At 53.6% G+C, this 26,722-nt stretch overlaps 1 protein-coding gene across 7 annotated transcripts in view; it reads right to left on the bottom strand.

Moving 5' to 3' along the window:
* The window catches only part of CSMD2 (CUB and Sushi multiple domains 2), a 624,779-nt gene extending 598,332 nt beyond the window's left edge, over positions 1-26,447 (bottom strand). For 5 of the 7 annotated variants that reach the window (XM_051832045.3, XM_051832046.3, XM_051832048.3 and 2 more), the window contains exon 1: positions 26,053-26,444. In XM_051832045.3, the coding sequence (XP_051688005.3) occupies positions 26,053-26,245 (193 nt within the window). In that variant the 5' untranslated portion in view covers positions 26,246-26,444. Of the gene's footprint in view, positions 1-26,052 lie in introns of all 7 variants that reach the window. The other 2 variants (XM_051832052.3, XM_051832047.3) reach the window with 2 other exon arrangements.
* Between the last annotated feature and the right edge of the window lie 275 nt (positions 26,448-26,722).

Genomic DNA, 26,722 nt, shown 5'->3' with positions numbered 1-26,722 from the left:
TGGGGGAGGGGGTGTGTGTGTGACTCTGTCCTGCACCCTCTAAGAAGTGCACAGACTAGACCCTGGTGTTCATTTGGCTCAATTCCAACATCCTGCCCCTTCTTCCTCCACTCCTCTCCAGGCACCCAGCTTGACGGAGTTTGCCTACCACTAGGAATCATGGGAAGTAGTGGGGGCAGGTAGAAGCCACAGACTCCCTCCCCACCCATCCACACACACAGGCCTAACCCAGGCTTCGCTGGCAGATAGTATGACTGTGGGTGTTCCCTTCACTCTTGCAGAAGCAGAATTCATCTGAGCCCTGGGAAGCCACAGAGACCTCCCCTCCCCCTCTCCACTTAGCACCACCTGCTAGCGACCATGTTCCTCTTCCCATTAGGACTCGACTGGGACATCCCCTGCTGCCCTCCCTCCCCACACAGAGCTATGTGCTCCCTACTCTGGGCTCTGGCCATGGTTAATTTTATAAACCAACCTGACCGGGGTCCAGGATGTCCCACAGCTGGTCAAAGAGCATTGGTGTGTGTGCATGTGTGTGTGCACACGTGTGTGTGTCTGCTTCAGAAGGCACTAGCCTCTGAATCAGCAGCCTGAGCAACCAGGTGCACACTCACCCCTGCGGGCTTCATCCAGTCCACTCCTTCTCATCCCCTCTCCCTGTCTTGGAACAGGGACAGTCTCCTGCCCCCACATATTGGGCATCACGGCTCCTAGTTGTTGAGCCCTCAGATGCCGGCACTTACACCAAGCTCCCCACACCCACTCCCCCCCCTCCCCCTCACACTTCCAGAGAACCCCCATCAGCTGTCCTGGGTCTCTAGCTCACAGACGGCAGGTGGCGCACTTCTCAGGCTTCATACTCTCATGAGCCAGTTCCCATAATAAAACTCCTCTTATGGACATGTCTACACTGTAGAACCGATTGGGTCTGTTTGTCGGTGGGACCTGGACCAGCTCAGTTCTTAAGTTCATTCATTCAACCATAAATGCTAGCTGGGCACTCCATGTCAGTCCCTGAGTGAGGTCCCAAGACCTGACAAAGGACGAGACCCGGCTCTACCCTTGTCAGTCTAGGACCTTCTACAAGCACCTCTCTCCCTTTTTTTAAAATGCCACCTGGAGGGGTGGCACTGTGGCCACTTGAAGCTACCACCTACAATGCCAGCATCCCATGTGAGTGCCTGTTCAAGTCCCAGCTGCTCTACTTCTAACCCAACACGCTGCTAAAGCACCTGACAAAGCAGCAGAAGATGGCCCAAGTACTTGGGCCTCTGTACCCATATGGGAGACCCGGATGGAGTTCTAGGCTCCTAGCTTCAGGCTGGCCCAGCCCCAACTATTGTAGCCATTTGAGGAGTAAACCAGCAGATGGAAGATATCCCCTTTCTCTCTCTCTCTCTCTCTCTCTCTCTCTCTCTCTCTGTAACTGCCTTTCAAGGAAATGAATCTTTTCAAAGAAAAGTCAAGATTGGCAGTTGCCTGTGGAGTGGTCCACTAGGCTGCCAGTGCAGTGGCTTGTCAAGGGCTCAGTACCTGAGCTGTGGCAGTAACTGTCAACCAAGCCTTGTGAAACTACGAAGATCGCACTCGTTGTCAGCCATCGGTATGGGTTCTGCAGGAAGAAGTGTGGTGATTTTCCACGCCCGGTCCTCCTCTCCTAGGGTCCCGCGTTTTCCCAGTGTGGTGAAGGCGGGCGTGCACAGGCGCAGGTGCGGTGAAGAAGCCAGCAGAAAGGGGAACCCGCTCTCGTCCACACACTGCCTTGCGCTCGTAGCCGCCACGGTTCTGTGTCTCCCTCCCCTTAGAAATGGGCTTGCCTGAATACAGCCACACACTTTGCCCTCAAACCTCAAACTTCAAACTCTTTTTCATCTCAGCTCATCACAGCCATTGCCTGAAGAGGGGAAATCATCAAATGGGAGTTTCCTTTCTCTCTTGCAGGCCCACAGGAGAAAGAGGCTGCAAAGATCCCTTCGGGTTAATTCAGAACTGGGAAAACTTCACGTTTTCATTTTCAATTAAGTAATTACGATATCACCCTAGCAACATTTGCTGCCCTGTTGTAGATTAGAAACACAAAGGCAGCATGAAGACACAGCCCTTGTGAACTTTTAAAGAATGGTAAAGTGACAAAGAGCTTTCTCTGAGTAGGACACAAAACTGGAAATCCTAAACACTGGCAAGTTTGACTGTATGTAGAAACAAACAGGTAGAAGCTACACTGTAAAAAGATAAAGACAGGGGCCAGTACTGGGACATAGTGCGTTAGGCCGCCACCTGCAACACCAGCATCCACATCAAAGTGCGAGTTCAAGTCCCAGCTGCTCTGCTTCTGATCCGGCTCCCTCTAATGCACCTGGGAAAGTAGGGGAAGATGGTCCAAATGCTTAGGCCCCCGAAGCCGCGTGGGAGACCAGGATGGAATTCCAGGCTCCTGGCTTCGACCTGGCTCAGCCTTGATCATTGTGGTCATTTGAGAAGTGAACCAAAGAACAAAAGATCTCTCTGTGTCATTCAGCCTTTCAAATAAATAAAATAAATCCTTGAATCAATAAATAGATATAAAAAATAAAGATATCACTTGAAGCATGCAGTAATCAAGAACTCTCAAACACTACTGGCAGCATTCAAATTAGTGGGATTGGCATTTTATCAGCTAAACGCATGCGCCCTGCATTCTCTAGGCACATTTGCTCATGCTGAAATCACTCGTGCACACACATATACCTTCATAAACATACACCCATAAACACACACTTTCACACACTCACACACACTCATGCACACACATATGCACAACTATTTTGTCACGGCATGGTTTGGGGTAGCCCCAAACTGAAAAAAGCCAAGGCAATTAGTAGCTGATTGACTAATTCATGGACTATTTTGTAGCCACTAGGAAGAATGAGATGAATTATAAATGCCTCCCCAGAGAAATGTAGGAAAGACATGACTAGCAAAACACACACACACATTACAGAATAGGATCCGTTTCTGTTGTGCACCGTAAAGAAACTGTGTTACATTCTAATGTTCTTACACGCTGTGGAGTCTTCTGGAAGGATTCAGAGGAGCCTGTTAATATATGGGGCCGAGGGCGGGTAGAAAGAGAAGGGCTGTTTGTCACCAGATGCTCTTCTATGAGGTCTGAATTTTTGCCCCAGGCATGCATTCCTGTTAGAGTAATTAAAAGGAAGTTATAACTAATTAAACGTAAGGGAAAGCGAGTGAGTGAGTGAGCGCGGGAGAGAAGTGGGGCTGGCAGGGAGGACAGGGAAATCAGGTCATCCGGGAAGCAGGAGCCTGCAGAGGATTCGGGCCCAGGCAGAGAACCAAGGAGATTGCTCTGTGCTTATCTTCAGTCACACAGGTTGCTTTGGTAAAGGAAAACTGCAAACTCTGCTTCCCTGAACCGGTGGCATTCAAACTCCGTGGTGCGCCTAGCAAAGGGAAACACGGCACACCCAGTAAGCAAGGCCAGGGCTCCTGAGTCACCTGCTTCGGCTCCCCAGTGGTTCTTCCCAGCCGGCTGAGTATGCTGTAAGCACTAAGCCGCTGGATCTCACTGGCTTCCAAGCAGCATACCTACAGGTGGCCGGCTGTGCGTATCATACGTGAGTGGCACTACCGTATTTGCAAGTCTGCGTCCTAAAGGCTGGGTCTCACTGGCTTCCAAGCACCATACCCACAGGTGGCCGGCTGTGCGTATCACACGTGAGTGGCACTACCGTATTTGCAAGTCTGCGTCCTAAAGGCTGTGTTGTGCTTCAGCAGACACAGTCGGTCTGCACAGAGCACTGAACATGGTCTGCGGTGGCTGTTCCAGGTCTGATGGGCCATGAGTTTTCATTCCGGAGTTCACGGGACTGGATAAGAAAATGATACAGAGGAGCCCAGCTTCCCGTCTCCAGGCAGTCCCTCTAAGACGGTGAGATATTGTATTCTCCTGTTCAGCTTTTATCACCACTTTTGGCCAGTCAGTCCCCAAGTGGGTTTACTTGAGTAATAAATTATAAAAAGCTTGGTCAATCATTATTCAATCATCCATCCATTCACCCACTCACCAGTCCTTTTTTTATCCATTTATCTGTCCAAACATTCATAAATCTATCCATCCCATGAATCTTTTCATTGTTCATAACATCAATCCTTTCACCCAGCCACTCCATTTCATCCCTATAACCTCTATCAAGACAATCCTTCCGTCTACAGAGTCACCACTCCACTCACTCATTCCATCCACTCTGTCTGTCTGTCCTATCCATTCTTCCCCATTACCAACTCATCAACCACATCTCCCACTATGTCATCCATGCATGTATCCATCCCCACATATAACAGTCCAGCCATCCATTCATCCAACCCAAATATCTATCAATCCTGTCCAGCTGTCCATCACATCCACTAGCCACTCTTCTATCACTGACTAACCATCCTATCCAACCATCCATCCTATCCATCCATCCATCCATCATCCATCTAACCAACCATTCAATAGTGCATCACTTCACCCCACCCCATGATCTGCACCTGACAGTGCATCTGCAGATGAAGAGACTGGAACAGCCAAGGTCATATGATTTTATAAGAAAAACAAAAGTGATTGAAACTAGCACTTTCCTAAAGGCCCACTAAGCTCTTTTCACCCAGGATGTATCTGAACACCTCAACAGTAAGTCTTGGGGCCGGCGCTGTTGCTTAACAGGTAAAGCCACTGCCTGCAGTGCCAGCATCCCATATGGGCACCGGTTTGAGTCCCGGCTGCTCCACTTCCAATCCAGCTCTCTGCTATGGCCTGAGAAAGCAGTGGAAAATGGCCCAAGTTCTTGGGCCTCTGCACCTGCATGGGAGACCTGGAAGAAGCTCCTGGCTTTCGGATCAGCGTAGCTCCAGCCATTGCAGCCAATTGGGGAATGAACCAACAGATGGAAGACCTCTCTCTCTCTCTCTCTCTCTCTCTCTTTCCCTCTCCCTCTCTCTCTCCCTCTCCCTCTCCCTCTCGCTCTCAATATCCTTCTTTCTGTGTGTAACTCTTTCAAATAAATAAATCTTAAAAAAAAAACCAGTAAGTCTTTATCCAAGTTTCATGTCTCTCAAGAAGAGAAACAAGCTTCATATTTCACAAGAGAAAAAAATTCAGGCTCAAAACTAGTAACCTCCAGAGTGCACCCTGAGCCCAGTTACCCGACTGCTCCCCGGACCCTCCTCTCACTTTGAATGCCAGTCTGGAGTTAAGTTCCAGCCATGGTGTCTCTGCCCCCAGCCCAGGTAACATCCAGGCTTTGGCCTACAACTACTCTCAATCCAGTGCCACTCAGCAAGCCTTCCACTGAAGAATGCTTCTTCCACTGGGAAGCAAAGCCACCCAACACGTAATAAACACCTGCTATAACGCAGGGACTATTTTAAGTGCTTCCTCTTTCACAATGTTGTCTTCACTGCAAGTCTCTGCATCGGGCAAGGAAGCTCAGAGGAGATGCTGAGGCTCAGAGAGGGTAAGTAGTTTGTCTAGAATCACACAGCTGCAGACAGTCAGTACAAAATTCACACCAGCTCTGATGCCAAAGATCTGGCTCTTCCCACTCCAAAAGCTGCCATCGAAAGAACAATTTCTAAGCCAACTCAGGAAGGAGAACTCAGAATGATAAGCAAGAAGAAGTCTTATTTCCTGACTGATTCTCTAACCAAGGAAAACTTGTCATATGAATTATAATAGTGAACGAATTCTATGTCTGTGCCAGGTGCTGGCTCAAGGCTCTTCATATTATTTCACTTAAAAGGAGGTGAAGTCACTCTGATGGCCTTGGGGGGGGGGGATTTCTCTGAAAACTACAGTAGAGCAGGCCCCAGGTGAAGGTTGTGAGGGTTTGGGGCACAGGTTTGGGACTGTACAGAAACGTCTTGCAAGAGACACAGTTGAACAGCAAATTCTACCTTGACCATACAGGGCATCCGTCAGCTTTTCATCCACACAACTATCTGACACTGATGGAGAAAGGAGGTCGATTTCGGCTTACAGTTTTGGAGGTTCACAGTCCAAGAGCATGTAGCCCCCACAAGTTTGGCTGTCTGGTGAGGCCACAGGATGGCAAGGGCAGGATGTACGTGGAGGAGGATCACATGGCAAGCCAGGAAGCAGAGAGTGGCTAGGACCAACTTGGCTTTTGCAACAAACCCTTTTGTAAGAACCACCTCCCAAGCCCACCTGCCAGGAGACCCAAGGAACTTCTAGCAGGCCCACCTCCTGAACACCATCATTGGCTCAAGCCTCCATCCTCCTAGCACTACCAACTGATGACTTTGGAGTTTAAGCATCTCCGTGAGTTTGGAAGTCTGATTAAGCCATAACACAAGCTTATCAGTAAGGTAGGGATTCTCTCATGTCTTTGCAAATGTATCAAACTCTGCTGCACTTACTTGTTCTGTTACTGGACCAACTTCCCTCACCTCTCTGATTCTGTTCCCTCTATCTGTGAAATGGACACCATAAGAGTACTCCAATTCACAGCACCATCATGAGACTTCCAGTCACTGTTTGATGTAACAGTTTGCTTCACCTTTCTCTTACGGTTGGCTACTTCGTTGATTTCCATTTTTCCCTCTATTATACATAATAGTATGCATCTCACCCATAAATTGTTGCCTGCACCTCTGGTTATTTCTTGAGGGTAAATTCTTTGAAATGGAATACTGAGTCCAAATACATGAATATTCCAAAGGTTGTTGATAACACATTGCCAAGTTGCTTTCCAGAAAGTCTGGAACAATTTACGCTCCTGCAGGCAGTTTATGAAAGTGCTCATCACACTACATGCTGGCCAGCATACAGTACTTTCTGGAATGATCTGCATGGATTTGCACACAGACACATCCACCATCTTGTATGAATACATAAGTATGATCTTGTGTGCACTGAATGCATAAGTATGACCTTGTGTGCACTGGGATTTTAGTGCAATTTTGCTTTTTACTTTTCCTGTTCACACTAGGCTTCCTCCCCTCACTGCTCCCCTTACTATCCACATCACGCTAACCTGCACCCTAGACAACTCACAGGAAAATCTTGTTTGCCTCTTTATCTTTGCTTAATTCTTGCTATAACACCATATAGGAGGGCCCGGCACTGTGGCGTAGTAGGCTAAGCCTCCCACCTGAAGCTCTGGCATCCCATATGGTCACTGGTTCAAGTCCCAGCTTCTCCACTTCCAATCCAGCTCCCTGCAGATGGTCTGGGAAAGCAGTAGAAGATGGCCCAAGTCCTTGGGCCCCTGTAGCCATGTGGGAGACCTGGAAGAAGCTCCTGGCTCCTGGCTTCAGATCGGCTCAGCTCCAGCCGTTGCAGCCATCTGGGGAGTGAACCAGCAGATGGCAGATCTTTCTGTCTCTCCTTTCCTCTCTGTAATCCTACCTCTCAAATAAATAAATAAATCTTTAAAAATAAAAGAGCATATGGGAACATAAAGTTATATATCATCATATACACACTGATGTGTATAGCAGAGGCTGGCATTGTTGGTCTTTGCAAAATTGGATCATATGACACCTACATCTGGGCATCTTGCTTACTCAATGATGTTCCAATTCAATGAAGTCATGTCTGTCTAAAGAGTACTTAGCATAGCGACCGGAGCGCTGAGTACCTGTTATTTATTGTTGGTGTTGTTATTGTAACAACAACAACAAAAAAACCCTGGTGTCTCTGCTACAGCTGGAAGGTTTACGGAGGCTCCCTCAGTCCCTCCCATCTCCAGGAGGGACCAGGACAAGGCAAGGTCACCACAATCGTGTGTCACACCCATCTTCCCTGAGTCACTCTTCATGGTCACCAAGGAACTACTAGTTTTCAAGGCACTGGCCATGGTCAAGATATAGGGCGACAGGCAAAGCCAGACACAGGCCCTGCCCTCCTGAAGACTGTAGTCTAGGGAGGGAGATGGATAACAATAAAGGAACGATTCTGAACAACGCACAATCTTCTACCGAGATAACCATCAGAGGGTAAGGAACACAATTCTCCAAGAAGGTTCTAGACTGGGGGTTGGGAGTGGGGGTCCAGGAAGGCTGCTTTGAGACCTGACACTGGAGTCATGGTTCATGAAGAAGGCAAAACAGAGCCATGGGACATGTGCAAAGGCCTGGAGGCAGCAAGGCTCACGACCCTCTGGGGGCCTGTGAGAAGGTAGCAGCCTGGAGTGCAGGCTTTCTGAGCAAAGGCACAGCCCCTCCCAGGCAAGGACCAAGAGCACCTGCGACCCCTCCAGGAGCTTAAACAGCAAGTTTTCTCCCGTGTCACTGATGCCATTGGATTCAGCAGGCTCGGTCACCTTGGCAACCACGACCAAGTACCAGGCCAGGCCCAGACAAGCACTTCATGTGCATCTTCCCTTGTGTCACTATAAAGACTCTGAGTGTGGGATTACGGTTTGGGGGGGGGGGTAGGTGGGTGGGACCAAGACCTGGAGAAAGGATTATGTCTTTTCCACAGGCTGATGCCGGGCAGGGCCAGGATGTACACCAGGGTCTTTCTCTCTGACTCTCGGACCCAATACCGTTCTGAGATCCTAAGCAATGACTTCGCTGCCTCTTCAAACAGTGGCTCCAGCTTCCATGCAGGGCCAGGCCAGGAGTCCAGGCTCATACTCCCTTCTCAGTGAGCACCCCACTCTCCCTGCTCTTCTGTCTGCCTCCCACTTCAACCGCTCTCCCTGCAGTCCAGCCACAGGGCACACAAGGGACTCCTGGCCTATTCCGTCTATCGTGAGCCCTCCAAGGTGTGGCAGCTCCTTCCAGGGTACCTGCCGCTCCTCTCTATGTCCCCCCTCCAACGCCCACCCACGCACACTTGGGAGCTCTCAGCCACATCTTCTGGGTTCCTATCGTCTTGTTATTCATTTGTTCATTCACAAGGCCCAAAGGAGGTGCTGAGCTTCTGCCAGGTGCAGGATGGGAGCTGGGTACCACAGAGATAGCACAGAGCAGATCCTTGGCCTCCTGGGCCTGACTTGAGGAGCCCAGTGGCAGAAGAGAACGCATGCATGATAGGCCAGGCGGTTACAATGACTATGAGAAACCTGGTGCAGGGGCACAAGGAGGGCCTTACTGGGGCAAGGGAGGTGGGGTGGCCTCACAAAGCAGAACTCGAGCCCTGGGACTCCCTGGGGGACGGTAGGCACCCCGCACCCAAGCCCATCTGGGAGCTTGCCCAGTGTGTTTTGTGACTGAGAAACACCGGGGTGGGGCCAGCACTGTGGCCTAGTAGGTTAAGCCTCAGTCTGCAGTGCTGGAATCCCATATGGGCACTGGCTCAAGTCCCAGCTGTTCCACTTCCAATTCAGCTCTCTGCTATGGCATAGAAAAGCAACAAAATATGGCCAAGTGCTTGGGCCCCTGCACCCACAAGAGAGAACCGGAAGAAGCTCCTGGCTCCTAGAAACTCTGGGCTCCTGACTTCAGACTGTCCCACCTCCGGCCATTGTGGCCATTTGGGGGGTGAATCAGTGGATGGAAGATCTCTCTGTCTCTCTCCCTTTCTCTCTGTAAATCTGCTTCTCATGTAAACAAATAAATCTTAAAAAAAAAAAAAGAAAGAAACACCCCAGAGGTGGCCCATTGGGAGGAAGAGAAACTGAGGAGGGTAGAGGTGCCAGGGACAGCTACCAGGCATGTCACTCACTGGCTCATATTCCAGAACCCGGCACCGAGTGGGAACTTGGTACAACTTGGTTCAGTGGGAACATGGAAGGCTGGCTACATGGACAGAAGGAAGGATGGAAGGAGGGAAGGAGGGAGGCAGGAGGAAAGCATCTTGGCACTGCTGTGCCACGTGCCGCAAAGCTCCTCTGCCATCCCTAGCAGGTTCCTCTGGCCTTGGGCCTCCTCCTATTTTCCACTCAATTTTGCTCCATCATCTGCAAAGCAAACGTGTGATGCCTACCTCTCCTCCAACATCAGTTTCTATCAAGGAGTTAACCAAGGAGAATCGGGTCTGACTCCAGAGTAGATGCATTTTAAAGAGTGATCCCATTTCCTAACAATTCACAGGGAGGCGGCACATCCTCCATCCACTCTTCCAGGGGACAGTGAAGGGGAGAGAAAAATAAACAATTTATTCTCTTATTGAAATATGTCACCAAGATACGCGAGCCAGATGATCAATGTCTCAGTCAACATCTCGCACCTCCTCTCAGTCTACAGAAGGGCTTGGAGAAACCCCCAAGGCTTCCTGGCACCTGTGGCCGAGCCCAGGGTTGGTGGGGCCTCTACCATGCAGGGGGCCAGGTCCTGCCTGCCCTAGCCACCCTCAGCTGCAGGTGGTGCACACCTGCTCAGGCCCAGATCCACTGTGCAACATTAGGGAGAACTCTCACCCAGCTCCTGCCTCCATACAGAGGACAGAATTCCCACTCCAGGTCCCAGAGAGGAAATAAATACCAATGGCACACACTTGAGCCCTCACCCTCTCCCCATCCTGGAAAAGGAGTGACTTTTTATGCAAATATTTTGAGTGGAAAAAAAGAAACAAAAAACCTGGCATGTTTAGCTCAACCCCCACCTGCCTTGCAGCTCCCTAACTCATCCTGCAGTCCTTGTCCCTGTGAGTTCCAGAAGCCTGAGGTTGTCCCCTTGGCTACAGAGAGGGCTGGCCAATGTCTCCAACTTCAGAGTGATGTGTCAGCAAGCCAATCAGGCTGCAAATCCGAAGCCACACTGTCCAATCAACCTTATTGTAACAAGGCTGGCATTTTGATTTCTCCATTGACTCGTGTTTTTCACTCACCCCATTCCAAACTTGAGAGGGTGCACAGGAGCAAGGAGACGTGATCGACGCTCCCTGCCTGAGGTTCCCAGCCCCCTACGGCTGGCTCTTCAAAGGCAGTCAGGAGGGTTTGCCGAGATTTCAAAGAGCTTCACAGAAACTGCATGTACCCGCAATCAAGATGCACAGACGAGATAAACACCAAGAGTCTGCCTGGGGCTGGAACGCTTCCTCATCCATGAGGTCACACTGCCCTTTGTCCACTGTGAGTGATAAGGACCCTTCCCTGGCCCATCAGGGACCTCAGAGACTTGACAAGGAGGAGCTGCTGGGGTCTCAGGCCCATCTGCTCGACTACAATGAGAAATCTAAACCCTTGGCAAGGCTGCCTGCTGATCTGAAGGGAAACTGAAATGGGGGTACACTGGGGGGGGTGCTGGGGGGCTTCTCGGTCTTAGATAAAAGGAAGAAGAATGAGGTTCCAAGAACAGGCCTTTTCCCATTGCCAAAGAACAGAGCCCCACGCAGCTTAGGAAAGCAAAAAGGTCTCTGCATCAAGTCAGACCCCAACACCCTTTAACACACGCAGTCTGCTGGAAAGAGTGCCTCCAAGTGCAGGGTCCCCACCACGTCACAGAGCTGGGCTATGTCCAGCATGGGGACACAGTGTCCCCAAGGCAGTCTCTGATGCAGAGGACAGGGCAACCTCTATTCTGACCCAGCTTGGGAGAGGGGTCCAGAAGGCAGCTCAGTGTCTTTCTCCCACCAGACAACCCGTGTTCTACCTGAAACTGGTGGGCAGACCAAGCCCATCCTTCTCATGTCCAGAGCTGGCCGGGGAAGTGGGTGCTGAGTGTGCCCTGGACACTCGGTCCCAGGTAAAATCCTGCAGGTGCTCCCAGCTTTCGGTTCCAGGGTGCAGAGTCAGAGAAGGATACAAGAGAAGACCCATGAGCTGAGGCGGGTCAGGCCTGTGCCTGGTTACTAATCACAGAACCGGTGTCTTCCCAACGTCCTGGCTCCTGTTCCTTGTCCTGGCCCCCACCGGCGGGGCAGGGGTGGGGGGTACCTCTAAGGCCAGCAGTGTTCACACCTGCCAAGGACACTCCCATCCCAACAGCTTCAGGTTCTCTGCCACTTCCTCATTTCCTCTCGGCTCTCGTGTCTTGCTCCTCATCTTCCATCCCCGCGTTTCTCTGACTGATGTGTGGCAGCCAAAGGAGACCTGAGAGACCACACTGGTGCCACTGCAGAGGCAGGAGTGTGGGCTCTGCTGGCCAGGAGGAGAGAGACGGGCTCTGAGCCACAGCAGCAACCACAAGGACGCAGAAGGAGGATTGGCAAAGAGTTGGGAGGCGGAAGCCACAGGATTTGGCTAGGGGTGGAATATTCCAGAATGATTCCCAGCTCAGGAAGGTACACAGTAGCCAAAGTGAATCGGGGGTGGGGGGAAACTTAGGGAGACCACACTTGCTGGGAGTGCAAGAGAGGCGCAGAAGAAGAGCTCTGCCTATGGCACGCAGAGTGATGGCCCGTGGAACATCGTGTGGTAGGCAGGCCTGGAGTTCGGGAGCATTTGGACAGCACCACTGTGAAACTCAGAGGAGGGACGGGAAGGAGCAATAGAGACTGGAACCATCAGCATTCAGGCCAGTTTTCAGGCGGGGAGGAGTGGGCGGCAATGTCAGACGCCAAAGAGGGGAGGCGAGAAGACAGTCGGAGGAAGGTCAAGGGGCAGGCTGTGGCCAGACTGTGGAAGGTCTAGAAGCTGGGGAACCTCCCTAGCGTGGAGCGGGGTGGGGGTGGGAGGCAGATGACAGGTGCTGAGATCTGACTTTGCAGACACACTCTCAGCTAATGCAGTCGGGGAAGGAAGCAGTGGGTTCAGGGTGTTTTGGAGGCAAGCTGGGCCTGTGCATGGGCTCATGAGGACAAAGCAGAGGGGAGAGAGGGCCAGAGGAACAGGGCAAGGATGTCAGGGACAGGAGTGAGGCCCCTGAGGCAGCCAGGGAACGGGGACCTCAGCACTGGCCTACACAAACCCTGCAGCAGAGTCTACGCAGTGTTTTATTGAGTGTCCACTTTTCTGTGAAGCAGGGGACAGGGTTGTCCAGGAGAGTTGCGTGAGCGAGGCTGCTCCAGAGACAAGAGTGGCCCCAGGTGGGTCAAGAGGCAGGGCAGGACACACAGTGGTCTGAGCTGGAACAGAGGGGCCCACAAGGGGTGCACATAAGGGAACAGGTGCACAGAGTCAGTTGGGTCAGATTCATTTCTCAGACCCAGAGACACTGCCTGGGTTCAGATCAACCACATCTACCTTTTATCCACTCTGTCTGACCCTATTCTTTCTGGACCAATTAGTTCATTCTTTAAAAAAAGAGAGATTTATTTATTTATTTATTTGAAAGGCAGAGTTACAGAGAGGCAGAGAGAGAGAGAGAGAGAGAGAGGTCTTCCATCTGCTGGTTCACTCCCCAAATGGCCGCAATGGCTGGAGCTGTGCTGATCTGAAGCCAAGAGCCAGGACCTTCTTCTGGGTCTCCCACACATGTGTAGGGGCTCAAGGACTTAGGCCATCTTCTACTGCCTTCCCAGGCCATAGCAGAGAGCTTGATCGGAAGTGGAGCAGCCAGAACTCGAACCCGTGCCTACATGGGATGCCAGCACTGCAGGCAGTGGCTTTACCCACTATGCCACAGCGCCAGCCCCATGAGCTCATTCTTACTAAGGTGTTAATGGCTAACATCTCCCATCCCATTTGTCATTGTGTCTTGCAAACCAAGGCCTTCAGCACTAAGCGAATCTTCCTGAAGCACAGGCTGACAAAAAGCAGACATCTCGCTGCTTCTGTCACACCCTGGGCTGGCCTCTCAGCAGTCCTTTGTCTTGGGACACCTGCCACAACTGGACAGGAAAAGCTCTCTGTGTCTGTGCACCTCCAGAAAGCAGCCCCCAGGAGCTCCCTCTCACCTGGCAGCCAGCTGGGGAGCATTCCTCCACCTCATTATTCAGAGTCTCCCAGGCTGCCAGCACTGTCCCAGGTGCTGGGGACACAGCTATGAACCAGAAGGCAAAGCCCTGCCCTTACTGGGGCAGGAGCCTGATGCAACCAAGGCGTGGGAACATGCGTAGTGAGCCAGGCACTTTGCAGGCATTGCTGCGGGGTCAGGACGTTGGCCCCATCTGATGAACGCAACAACTGAGGCCCACGATGGACTTGCGCTGAAACTTGCCACCCGTTGGCTTTACTGGCCCAAAGCTTGTGCTCAGAGCATGCATCATCTGAGGCATCTCAGAATCCCCAGGGGCCTTGTTAAAATATCAGGATTGGTTCAAGACCCAGCTGTTCCACTTCTGATCCAGGTCCCTGCTAATGGGCCTGGGAAAGCAGCGGAAGATGGCCAAGTGCTTGGGCCCTGCACCCACATAGGAGATCTGGATGAAGTTCAAGGCTCCTGGCTTCAGCCTTTACTAACCTGTAGCGACCATTTGGGGAATGAACCAGGGATGGAATATCTTTCTATCTCTCTCTCCCTCTGTGTGTGTGTCTCCCTCTCTAAAACTCTGCCTTTCACATAAATAAAAAAGATAGATAGATAGATAGATAGATAGATAGATAGATAGAGAGAGTGGTTGATTCCATAGGTGGGAGTGAGCTTGTTTTTCTATAAAGCTCATGGCTAGGGCTTGGACCACTCACTGGAAACCAAGAGTCTAGGGTTTCCCAAACTCCTCTGTTCATTAAACAAACCCTTCTCCCCAAGGGTGCTCATTTAAAAGTTCCTGTCTTGTCACCTAAAACTTGAGGAATGAATGAAACCCAAGAATGGGTGAATGAGTTGATAAACTAATTATGCACCAAACACGGTGCCTCCCAGTGTTTCTGTACTTCCCGCCTTAGCTTCCTTGTTTGTATAACTGGCCACGTGCCTCAGTTTCCCTGATGAGCCATTGGCTCCTCACTGGGACTGCAGACTCTTCCCACCTGGCTGGCTGCCTGCCCCCCCCCCCCCCCGGTGGCTCCCTCCTCTGGGGCCTGGGTTCTGCTGCAGCCTAGAGCAAAATCAAACTTTGAACCTGGAGACCTCAGCCCCACCCTCCCGAGCTGCCACCCCAGTCTCCCCTCAGCCTCCCTCCCCAGCTGACCGTGTCCTAGCTGCCCAGCATGCCTCAGTCCCAAAATGCTAGCTGCCTCCCACCAGCAGGCCCCTGGAAAATGGCATGGCGGTGCTTAGTGCCTGCTCCTCAGTGAGTGTTAAATCTACAGTAATGGAAGTCAGTACACAGAGGAAGTTGAGGATAAGACTCCCCTGAGTGTCCTGATTTCCCACCTAACAAATCCGGGGCTGGAGGATGGACCTGGTAGTTCAGGAGCCCCACTTGCTTCGGACCAAGCCTCACCAACGGGCCTCTTTCCTGCAGAGCCAAGCATTTTAGGATTGCTAATGCCAGGTCCACAGGACTCTGGCTTTCCCAGGCTCCTCTGTGGGCTGTCCAACTCATCAAGGCACATCGGGGCCCCCGGTGACCACCTCTGCAGTGCTATAGCCTCTGGACACAGCCCTGGTGCTGCCAGTGCTGGAGCTGAAAATCACGGATGGGGCAGGGTGAGGGGAGTGAGCTGACAGGTGCAGGCAGAGCCTGGATGCGCGTGCACCAGAAGGTGAGCACGGGTGTCAGCTTGGCACCTGCACTGAACCTGCAGAGCTGGGAGCCAGTATGGACAGGAAGGCTGTGGCTCTCTGCAAAGCCCTCCATTCACAGAGCAGATCTTGCAGGAGAGAAGGCCTGGGCAGCAGTAGGTAGGGGGCCTGGGAGCCTGCCCTGCTCCCTAGCTCCTCAGAGACCTCAAATGTCTCAACTTCTGCCCCCTGCCCCACAACACCGATGGAGCTGCCCACATCAAAACAAAGCATTTCTGTGCAATGGAAGACATTGCTAGCCTCTAAAATTAATATTGGGCAGTATCCGAAATATAAAAGGAATTTCTATATGCACACCTATTAAGAAGAGCAATCTAATGTAAATATGGACAAAGAACAGGAAGAGCTAATTCACAGAGAGAAGACCAAACAGATAGCAAACAAGTAAGATATCCAACCTTAGTTGTAATAGCAGAAATGCAAATTAAAACAAAGAAATGTTGCATTAAACTCACAAGAATGGCAAAAGTAGAAAGGTAGATGATGTCAGGTATCAGAGAGGACACAGGAACACAGAAAATGGGACTGGAAAATGCACTGGCAGAAAGCAGAAAATCCACATACTAAGTCAGGGGTCCCAATTCCCCATGTGTACCGTCCAGAGCCCCAAGGACACCGAGCCCCAAGGCGGCAGGTCCAAGGATGTCCTTCAGAACTTAGTGCACTCTGGGTAGGAGCTGCAGGAGAGCCAGGTGTCTTTCTCTATGATGTGTGTGTGTGTGTGTGTGTGTGTGTGTGTTTGTAAACTGACATGTAACTCAGAATGTAACACAGCAGTTGGAGACAACACATTAGATCTATCTAAGGAGTAAGGCTAGATCTTTTTTTCTTTTTTTTTTTTTTTTTTTTTTTGACAGGCAGAGTGGACAGTGAGAGAGAGAGACAGAGAGAAAGGTCTTCCTTTTTGCCGTTGGTTCACCCTCCAATGGCCGCCACGGCCGGTGCGCTATGGCCAGTGCATCGTGCTGATCCAAAGGCAGGAGCCAGGTGCTTCTCCTGGTCTCCCATGGGGTGCAGGGCCCAAGCACTTGGGCCATCCTCCACTGCACTCCCGGGCCACAGCAGAGAGCTGGCCTGGAAGAGGGGCAACCGGGACAGAATCCGGCGCCCCGACTGGGACTAGAACCCGGTGTGCCAGCGCCGCAAGGCAGAAGATTAAAGGCTAGATCTTTAAAACACATTGCAGACTGCATAAGAAACCAGATGAATGCATAGCTCCACAGCATTTGTGGAAACTAAAAGTGCATATACACACATGTGCGCAGCCCTCCATGTTCTATAAGGCTGCATGCACCCTTCAAGCCATAGATCAGATATCTCAAAATGGGTGTCTATTAGGGGAAAGCAACAGCAGCCTTGAGTGTGGGCATAAAGGCAAGGAAACATTTTGAATAAAGAGGGTCCTGCACAGGAAAGCACCTTAGAGCCCTGCGGACTGAAGGCAGAGGCACTTGCGTTATCCACCTGAGACTGGTGTGGGAGTGACAGGGAGCAGCAGAAAACAGAAAGCCGCACCTGGGGCAGGTGCGGTGGTGTAGCAGGTTAACGCCCTGGTCTGCAGTGCCAGCATCCCATATGGGCGCCGGTTCAAGTTCCGGCTGCTCCACTCCCAATCCAGCTCTCTGTTATAGCCTGGGAAAGCAGTAGAGGATGGCCCTAGTTCTTGGGCCCGTGCACCCACATGGGAGACCTAGAAGAAGCTCCTGGCTCCTGGCCTTGGATCGGCACAGCTCCAGTCATTGTGGACAATCAGGAAGTGAACCAGCAGATGGAAAACCTCTCTCTCTCTCTCTCTGGCTCAACCTCTCTCTGTAAATCTATCTTTCAAATAAATGAAATAAATCTTAAGAAAGAGAGAGAGAGAAAGAGAGAGAGAGAGAGAGAAAGGAAGGAAGGAAGGGAGGGAGGGAGGAAGGGAGGAAGGAAGGAGGGAAGGGGCATCAGTGCCTCCCGTGTGACTCAGAAAAACCACCCCGGGAACGTTTTCCTCTTTCCACACGAGTCCCAGTGGTCCTAGAATACATCCTGGCTGCTCCACTTCCCGTCTTGCTGATGGCCTGGGAAAGCAGTAGAAGATGGCCCAGGTGTTTGGGCCCCTGCCACCCTGAGACCCGGAAGAAGCTCCTGGCTCCTGGCTTCAGCCTGGCCCAGTCCTGGTCATGGTAGCCTTCTGAGGAGTGAACCAGCAGATGGAAGCTCACTCACTCTCCCCCCAACCCCATCTCTCTGTCTCTCTCTCTCTCTCTAACTCTGCCTTTCAAATAAATAAATAAATATTTTAAAAGAGGAATGTAAGGAATTTCCATTCTGCTAAAGACAAAGGTCTAAAATCAGATCCTATCCCCTGGATGGCTCTTAGGAAATCCCAAGCAGCCACTGGGCCCAGACTGAGCCCATCGCGCTCTGGCCCAGGGCTGGGGGTGCAGGAGGGAGGTGGTGGCCAGGATGTCTGATAAGCCGAAAATGGGAATGGCACGGTTCCTCCTTATCCAGTTCTCAGGAGCAACCACACAGCCATGGCAGGGGCCCTCCTTCTGCCACCACCCCAGTCCCTAGAGTACAGCCAGGCAGCTGCGGGCAGAGGCAGGGAGCTCCCCACCTGGGGGAAGTGCAGCCGGCCTGCCTCCCACAGGGCAGGGCTTGGCAGAAGTCACCTCTCCAGGCCTGTTCTAGTGACTCTGTGTCCTTTATGTTTTGTGGATTAAACAGTTTCCAAGGCCACGGTTACCCAGACAAGGTGAATATTATTGTTCCCATTTTACAGATCAAGAAGCAGAGGCCCCGGAAGCTGAAATGATTCAATCGTGGTCCCAGGTTGTCAGGGGCTTGACCTGGGCTTCCTGACTCCTGAACAGAATGGCACCTTCCTCCTGGCCCCTGTGCTGGGGGTCAACCCCCCGGGCCTGCACACGTGACGAGAGCCAGAAGGGCAGGAGCGCTGAGGTCCCCAGGAGGAAGGGATGCCATCGTGCAGAGGGCTGTTTCCCACACGAGGAACGCCTCAACACACACTGAAAATAAACCATTAAACTTTCACCTCCAGCTTTCTGCCAAGTACTGTGCCAGACACCCACACACCATCGCCCAGCCCCACTCCTTCCTGGCGCTTCCCCTCACCCTCCACCCCTGCCCTCTGGAATGGTGAGTGGGTGGGAAGCGAGCTAAAGGCTGGTGCAGGGGAGGAGTGGGAGTGGGGCAGCCACCGGAAGTGGAACCTGATGGGGCCTGAGTAGGAGCTGCCACACTGGCTCGTCTTGGGGCAGGCCATCAATCATTACACACAGAACGCCTGCGCAGTCTCCTTTCCGATACCTGTATCTCAAACGGTCTCCATTTCAAAGTCTCTGCTTTCTGCCTTAAAAGTTACAACCATCACACTCACTTACTCTCAATCAATACACAGATGTAGCTGTTTAATAACAACTTACTCCGCTTTCCCTGGGAAAACCTGAGGATGGACACATCACGTTTTGAGGTTTCTGGATGACAACTGCCCTTAATTGAGAATAGATGAGTCGTTGGCAGGGAGGGAGGCGACTTTGTGCTGCGATAGGAGCCCTTGTTTTCTGCTCCAGACCACACAGGAGAGTCTCAAATGCATTTCTCAGGGTTATTCGGCGCTGGCACTAATTTAGGGAGACTGACATTATTTTCTGCATCACGAAAGTCCCTTATAACAAGGATAGGACCGCCAGCCCCTGGAGTCACACTTAGTATAAAGTTTTCTGACACAGAAATAAATAAGTAAAAAGTAAAAGGAAGATCCCAGTGGGGGAGACTCTGCAGAATTAGGGGGGCATGGAGGTGAAGACCTCTCCAGCAAGGGCTTCGCTGTCTACGGGTGCAGCCACGCAGGAGTCCGAGGGAAGCTCGGCACTGTTCTCTAATGTTGGATTCCACACGAGCCATCCTGGTGCTCCTGGCTGGTGCCGGGCATGTTTCTCGGATAGGGTGCCTGGTGGAGGCCACATGGGTGCCCAGCTTCTCCCTGCAGAGATGAGCTCTAGCAGCAGGAGAGTGGAGCCTCCAGTATTGGAGGATTTGTGCCATGTGGGAGCAAGGGCTGGTAGGGGCTTTCTATTGGCTGGAAATCTCCCAGTTCAGGCAGAAAGAAACAGACCAACGTTCAAGGAGTTCTGGAGAGGAAGCTGAAGATGCCACAAAAATGTAAAGTGGGTTAAGCTGCTTCTGCTACCTTTGCCCACTTCCCATCGGCTACAAGTACACAACCCCAGCACATCTCCCAGTTCTCTATCCCAACACAGCCGACCCAAACCAGCCCAACACATTGCCATACGTCCCTACTCAGCTCCATCTCACTCCATTCCACCTATCCCAAGTCCATGTACCCCATCCTGTGCCAATCTATTCTAACACACTTCCACCCACCTCCCCGAACCCTGGTCATCCCCCTGCAGCCGCCATATCCTTCCTTTTCAAGCCCATCCCTAACCGCATGCCTCAACCTTATCCTATTCCACTCTGCCACCTGTATCACTCTTTCCATCACATTCCCTTAAACCTCAAGATCCGCTCTCGATTCCACCCCACTCACTCCTTCCTCCTCGGCCTCAGACCACTCCACACCTCTTACCTCTCCAAGCTCACCCTCCCTCCCTGGCCTGCTCCACTCCACCCCCTCCCCTCTCATCCCTGGGGCTGGATCAAAGTTCTCATCTGTGAATGTATGGGGTCAGGGCCATCCTTCAAGCTGCACTAAGCTACCTGAGAAGGAAAAGGGTCTCCCCTTCCCCCACAGATGTAAAAACTGAGTGTTCTTCGGGTGAGAGAGAAGATAGAGAGTCTCCACTTGAAAGGCAGAAAAAAAAGATGCATGGTCCACCCAGAAAATCAGTTTTCTTTTTTCTCGTAACTCACCAGAGTAAGGAAAGAGCCCTAAGAACCTCACCATCATTGTCATGCTGAGAAACTCTCACGCTACATACCCCACTGCTCTGCTTTCTGTGGGTCAAAGGGAGAATCAGTTCGATTTAAAAGTAGGGAACCCTAGAGAGATTCTAAAATAATCCTCATCTGCACATTCACCTGGATGTTCCCCTGTTGTTGACAAACCCCTCAGATGGTGTGGCGGGGGGTGGGGGTGGGGAGGCCGGATCTCACCAGGAGAGAAAGCCAGGGAGGGCAGCACAGTGGCGTTCTCCAAGCCTGAGGGGGAGCAGGAGAGTCCTTCCTCTCTATCCCTGCAGAAGAGGAGCGCTGGCCCCGGGGTTGAAGAGCAGGGCTCCAGGGGGAGCAGCAAAGGCAAGACTCTCCTGGGTGCTCAGAGTGGCACCTTACAGTGGTACGGGGCATGCATTGCTTCCCTGACAAGCCTAAGGGGTTGCTGCAGAAAGTAAGCTGAATGTAGCTGTAGTAACAGCATCTAACGTACCTGAGAATTGAACGCCACCATTGGATCTGGCCCTACAGTCAGGCAGCCCTGAGACTCAACCCTGCCTCCTTCACCAATCCGCTCTATAACTGTAGCCAATTTGTTTAATCTCTGATGTTACAACACCTGGGCAGCTGTGAGAACTGAATGGTAACCAGCACTGATGGAGGAGAGCTACAATCGCCATGCAGGTGGCTCCAGGGCTGCCTCCTACTTGGAACTGCCCCCTTCCTCCTGCCTCTCCCCCCTCCCCCCAGCCCCCAACTACTTTGGGACGTCCAAGAAGATGGTGTGAAGGAAAGACGGCCCTGGGCTCCAGATAATCTGTCCCAATGGCCCCGTAGCCTCTACCGTGCACTGTGAGCTGGGCTTACGCTCCTTTACAGGACTCATTGAGCAAGAACTCCCAGTAAGTCCTGTAAGAGCAGAGCCCCATCCACATGGGCTTTGGGGCTAGGAAGCCATGATGACTTTGCAGTAAGCCCCAGGGAGCTGATGGTGGGGACCGACAGATGATGGCTGCTTGATGATGGAATTGTGGGGCCCAGGCATCCATCAAATGCCAAAAGCAGCAGAGCTTAACGGATGGGTGCTACCTAGTGGCCCGGGGGAGGCCAGGGAGGTCAGCCTGGACAGGAGGCTCGAGAGTGTGGCACCAGCCGAGTCTAAGCTGAAGAGCAGTGAGGTTACCAGCAAGGGATCTGGAGTCAGGGACACCGAGGTGCAAAGCCCAGCTTGGACATTCACTTCCTGTGTGGAAGACTTCCGTGAACTCTCTGCACCTGCTCCTCCACGTGTAAAATGGGGATGAGAGCAGCGCCGGCCTCATGGGTTAGGAACAACTTAACACACGCGAGTGCCACAGACAGAGCTGGTGAGCCATCAGTGAGCTTCAGCTATTGCCTTGACCCCCCTAGATGCCCAGACAGCTTTCTGAGCCCCAGGGGCGGGGAAGGATGTGGTGAAGGCACAGGGACTTCCTGGCCCCAGCTTCCACTGAATGCTCACACTGGCTGAGGCAGGAACAGCACTGGCCTGTTGCATCTCTGATCTCTACTCCTTCCTGTCCCACAGGGATTTCTGGTGCCGTCTGCAGGTGGGGAACCTGAGCCTTTGAGAGGTCTGAGGACATCTGGGTCCCCTGAGCACTGAGATTTCTTTGCGCTGCTGGTGTGACAGTGAGGCTGAAGCAGGCAGGCCGGGGACCAGGAGTCAAGGCCAGGCTGCTGAAGCCACCTGCTGGACTCTTCTGGACAAACGCAAGGCCCTGCAACCTGGTCCACGGGTCCCGTTGCAGTCGAAGCTGGCCTTACCTTCAGCAAAGCCACACACTCACCAGCCCGAGATCTGACCAGCCCTGTTTGCTGTACTGTAGTCAGCTTTTTTATACAGCATAAATCCACAGCTCGATTGCAAATGGAAATTCAAATCCATACACACATTGGTGACTAAGCAGTTAAGTGTCTTTCCTTGGTGCACTGGGGAAGGGGAGGAGAGGAGGGAGGGATGCCAAGGACCTGTTGCTGCACTGGTTCTAGAATCTAGGGAGCTGGTTCACCAACCTGTGATGTTTACTTTTGGGGGGGTGGTAAGAGAAGCAACTGAGGTCCAGGTGGCTTTGTCATCTCACTACCTCTGCAAACCAGCTGGTAGCCTTGACCCCTAGAACTCATGATTTAGCCTCATCAGTCCCTGGAGGACCGTCTGAAAAAACAATCATAAAAAATCATTTGTTGATTTCAGACATCTCTCAAGTACCAATTCTACGCTACCCAAAGTGGACACCCAAAGCAAGCACTGTTTCTGCCTTCAGGAAGCTCATGGTATCCGCAGCCCATAAGGCTGACGTGCACTTTTCACGCAACCCAAACTGCCATGACAGAATGCTGGGTGCAGTCCACGCTCCCGTCTGCAAGAGGCAGGCTAAAGGCAGGCACTCGGGTCATAAAGCAAAGCAGGAGGAATTAAAAAAAAAATAATAATAACAGAGTATTTGATGTTTTGTAAGCCATGAAGTAGATAGCATAGGGAAAAAATCCGAGTGTTGTAAGTGTTGTGAGTTTAATGTTGTGTTTATTCTTCATTACTTATTAAGGGGCATGGGAGCATTACACTGTTTCCATGCTCAGAAAGCCTTGCTCCAGAGAAAAGTAGCCAGGTGTGAGAATTGCTACACTGCAGGCATAAAACTGACAAACCTGACGGCCCCAGATCAGAAAGGAGCTGAGGGTGATCTAAGGTTTCCAGGGTGGGTAACTGGGGGGCGACAGGTGCCAGCAGGCTACACAGGGAGCATGGGAGAGAAGCAAATGAGTTTGCTTTGGAAGGGAACCATGTAGGGATATATGGGCTGTCTCGACCCAGAGTCTCCATGGACTAGGAAGCCAAAAGACATACATCACGAGAGATGTCTTGGCAGGACAGATCCGTCTGGAAGCTTCAGGGTGTGATGGTGGATGTCGTGGGCATGGGTGAGCTCACCTAGGGAGTGGCAAAAGGGGAATCAAACAAGAAACCAGACTTTAGGAAGTGAATGCTAACATCAGAGACTGGGAACACCCAGAGGCAGGAGAAAACTCAGCAAAACATGGCACTCCAGAAGCCCAAGGAAGAGAAATAGAGAAAGAAGGGGCCCAAAGTGCCTGAAGCCACAGAGAGGTAAAGGAAGACCTGCCGGAGAGAGTATAGTGGGTCTGGCAATTCAGGGGGGCATCATGGGTCCCTCCTAGCATGTTCCAGCGGAGTCCTGGGGACAGAGGTCAGACCTCAGTGGGTGCCTGGTGGTGTAGATGGGACTGATTGTGAAAAACAAAGACAGGACTGGGCTTGTTTCCCATTACAGATGCACCTGTTTATAGGCCAAAGGGAAAGGTATTCGAAGAAGGGAGAGTGACCGAGGGACTGCGAGGAGAGGAGGTGACTGGCAGGGGTCCCTAAGGAGGCTGAGGATGGCAGTGAGGCAGGGGCACCTGGGAAGGGGGTGAGGGAAGAAAGGAGAGGTAGATGAGGAGGGGTCCCCTTTTCAAATCCTTATCTTCTCCGTATCCAGTGATCACTGAACCAAGAAAGGGCGCCGGTTCAGTCCTAAGCATCTTTGAAAGTCAACAGCCTGCAGGGAACACAAAACCTAAGTGCTTCCCCCTGGAGCGGGCCGGGTCCTGGGATCTTCGGTCACCAAGTCCATTTGCAAATTACTGCCGCCCCCGTAAAGGCCAAATGAGGCAGCTCGGGGCAGGCGGGGTTTGAGAGGAAAGGCACTGGGAGCTCCGGAAGGCAGAGCAGGGTCTGCCTACCGCAGCCACCACCCCCAACTTCTCTGCTGACCCAAGCCCTCCGAGTACACGCATCTCGGCGAGGCAGGAATCCATCACGGAGGAGCAGCGCGCAAGCTCCCCTGGGTCTGGGTCGGCCTTTTTATTTCCCCAGCGACATGGCATGCCCCAGGGGCAGGGACAAACCCAGCCAGAAAAAACGGTTCAGACCCAGAGCAATTCTCCAGTTGGCTACGTCACAGCGGGGGTCTCGCACCGACAAGTGTCCTCCGAGAGGCCTGGCCGGCACCCGCCGCTGTGGCAAGTCTGGGTGACCGGCGGCGCCGGTGTGAACGGCCTCAGGGTGGGTGTGGGTGTGCGCCAGGCCAGAGCTCCCAGGCGCGCGCGCCGCGGGCGCCCCTCTCTGGGTGTCGGCGGCTATGACTCTTAGGAGAAGCCGACAAAGTCCGGTCAAGTAGGGAGGAGAGCGAGCCAGGGTTGGCTGCAGGCGCCCTTCCAGACCAAGAGCCCCAACATCCGGCGGCTAAGGGGTGGGCGACGCCGCCTGCGGGTGTAAGCTTCCAAGATGCTGGAAGCCGCCTTGGGCGCTCGCGCTCCCCACTCATGGGCGCGTACCGGGTCAGCAGTAGGGGGCCCCAGGGTGTTGGGGTGGCCGAGGCCAGGCCTTTGGAGGTCCAATCCATAGCTTACAAACATAAAAATAAAAAATCGACACTAACAGGCATGGCTCCGGGCTGCAGGTGTGTCGAGTTCAGGCCTGGGCAGCAGGTGTTTCGGGTTTGGGTCAGCCTGCGGGCTCAAGAAAAATGCGGCTCCAGGCGTCGGCGTCTGGACCCGTCCCCACCGAGCACAAGGAACTTAGCAGGTGGCGGCTGGAGCTGTGCTTCGGCGGCGTGCAGTAGGAGATTAGGGAGGGGGCCAGTCGAGGCCAGTGGCGTCCATAGGGGACAGGGTTCCCTGGAAGATCCGCGTGCCGCCCCCTGCGAGCTGCTAACTGCAGCCACGCGCACCCGCCGAAGTTCCGGGACTCTCGGCGCCCGCCGGGTCTGCCTCCCTCCCGGCCGCGGTCCCGGGGAGCGGGTCCCGCCGCCTGCGCCGCCGCTGCCGCAGCCCGGGCGCTCGCTCGGCTGCAGCAGGGCGCGGGAAAGGGCACTTTGGCGCGGAGTGGGAGCCGAGGGGAACGTGGCGGCGCGCGGCCTGGCGGCGACACTCCCTCCCCCGCCCCGGGCATAGTCCCCGCCCCCGCCTCCCCGCCATAGGACACCCCCAGCCCCCACCTTAGTCCTCTGGCAGTGAAGGCGCGGGACCCCCTGCCCGGGAAGCGCGTCCACCTGGACACCCCCACCCTCCACTTCCTAGGTCCGAGTGCGGGGTGGGGTGGGGGGGCGGCCGCAGGCTCCGGGCGGCTCCGGCGGGGGCTAGCTGGAGCTTCCGACCGAGAACATGGGCGGGGGCGGGGAAGGGCAGACCCTGCCAACGCGGAAATGGGGAGGGGGCGCGCGCGGCTCTCCTCCAGCCCCAGGACCCGCGTGCCAGGCGGAATCGGGAGCGGGGGGAGTAGGGCTCCGGGAAAGTTTATCCGGGAGAAGCCCTGGTACCCTGGGGGCTGGGAGGCTGGAGAAACTGGAGCCCGGGTCCAGGCACCCCGCAACCCGGGGCGGGGATGTCTGTCTCTCAGGCCCCCACGCCAGCCGGATCTGGCCAAGTTGCGGCTGGGGCTGGGGGTAGCGGCGAGGGTGAGGGCGGAGGTGAGGACGTGGTGGAGGGTGGGGCGGAGGACTGGGGGGCCGAAAGGGGCGAGGGTGGGAGGTGAAGGCAGAGGTGGGGGCGGGGGAGGGACCCGGACCGCGACCCGGGTGGCGAGGGGTGGGCTCCGGGCTGGGGCGAGGCGCGCGGCGGCCGCCGGCTCCCCGGCGTGGCAGGACTTACCCGCGGCGGCCGAGGCGCTGAGCAGCCCCCAGCCCAGCAGCAGCAGCAGCGGCGGCGGCGACAGCGGCGGCGGCGGCGGGCGGCCCCAGCGGCTCCTCGCGCCCGGTACGAGCGCCGAGATCCCGGCTTCGCCGCGAGCCCTCCCCGCGGGGCAGCCGCAGCGCCCCAGCTCCCGTGCCCGCGAGCGCGGCATGGCGCGGCCGGCAGCGCCGAGGGAGAGGCTCCGCTCGCCGCCGAGGAGAAAGGAGGTCAGGGGAGCTCTGGAGCTTTTTTCTGCTCGGAAAAAATCCCGGTACGCGGGAGCCCTGAGCTTCTGCGGCTGGAATGAACCAAGTGTCCGCCCGGCCGGGGAGAGGCGCGCTGCGCTCTCGGAAATGACTCGCTCCAATCCCGCTTCGCGGGGTTCGCGCCGGGGGGCGGGGGGTGAATTATCCCCGGATTAATCACTCCGGAGCCGCTTCCCCGCCGCTCCAGCGCTGGGGGTGGAGGCTCAGCCCAGGGAAGAATATTGGGGGGGTGGGGGCTCCTCGTCAGCGCCACCTCCACCTCCAGATAAACCACAGAACGCGTCCAAAGGGCTGTTTATTCCTGTTTGTTTTACAATTGACCAGTTTTCTTTTTAAGTTCGGTCCAGCCGTTCTCATTTATAAGATCCCGCATGAACACACCT

Source organism: Oryctolagus cuniculus, chromosome 7, assembly GCF_051225735.1.
Source record: "Oryctolagus cuniculus isolate XC-2025 breed Fujian yellow rabbit chromosome 7, ASM5122573v1, whole genome shotgun sequence".
NCBI classification, from domain to species: Eukaryota; Metazoa; Chordata; class Mammalia; order Lagomorpha; family Leporidae; genus Oryctolagus; species Oryctolagus cuniculus.
This window is presented reverse-complemented; position numbering and strand designations above follow the sequence as displayed.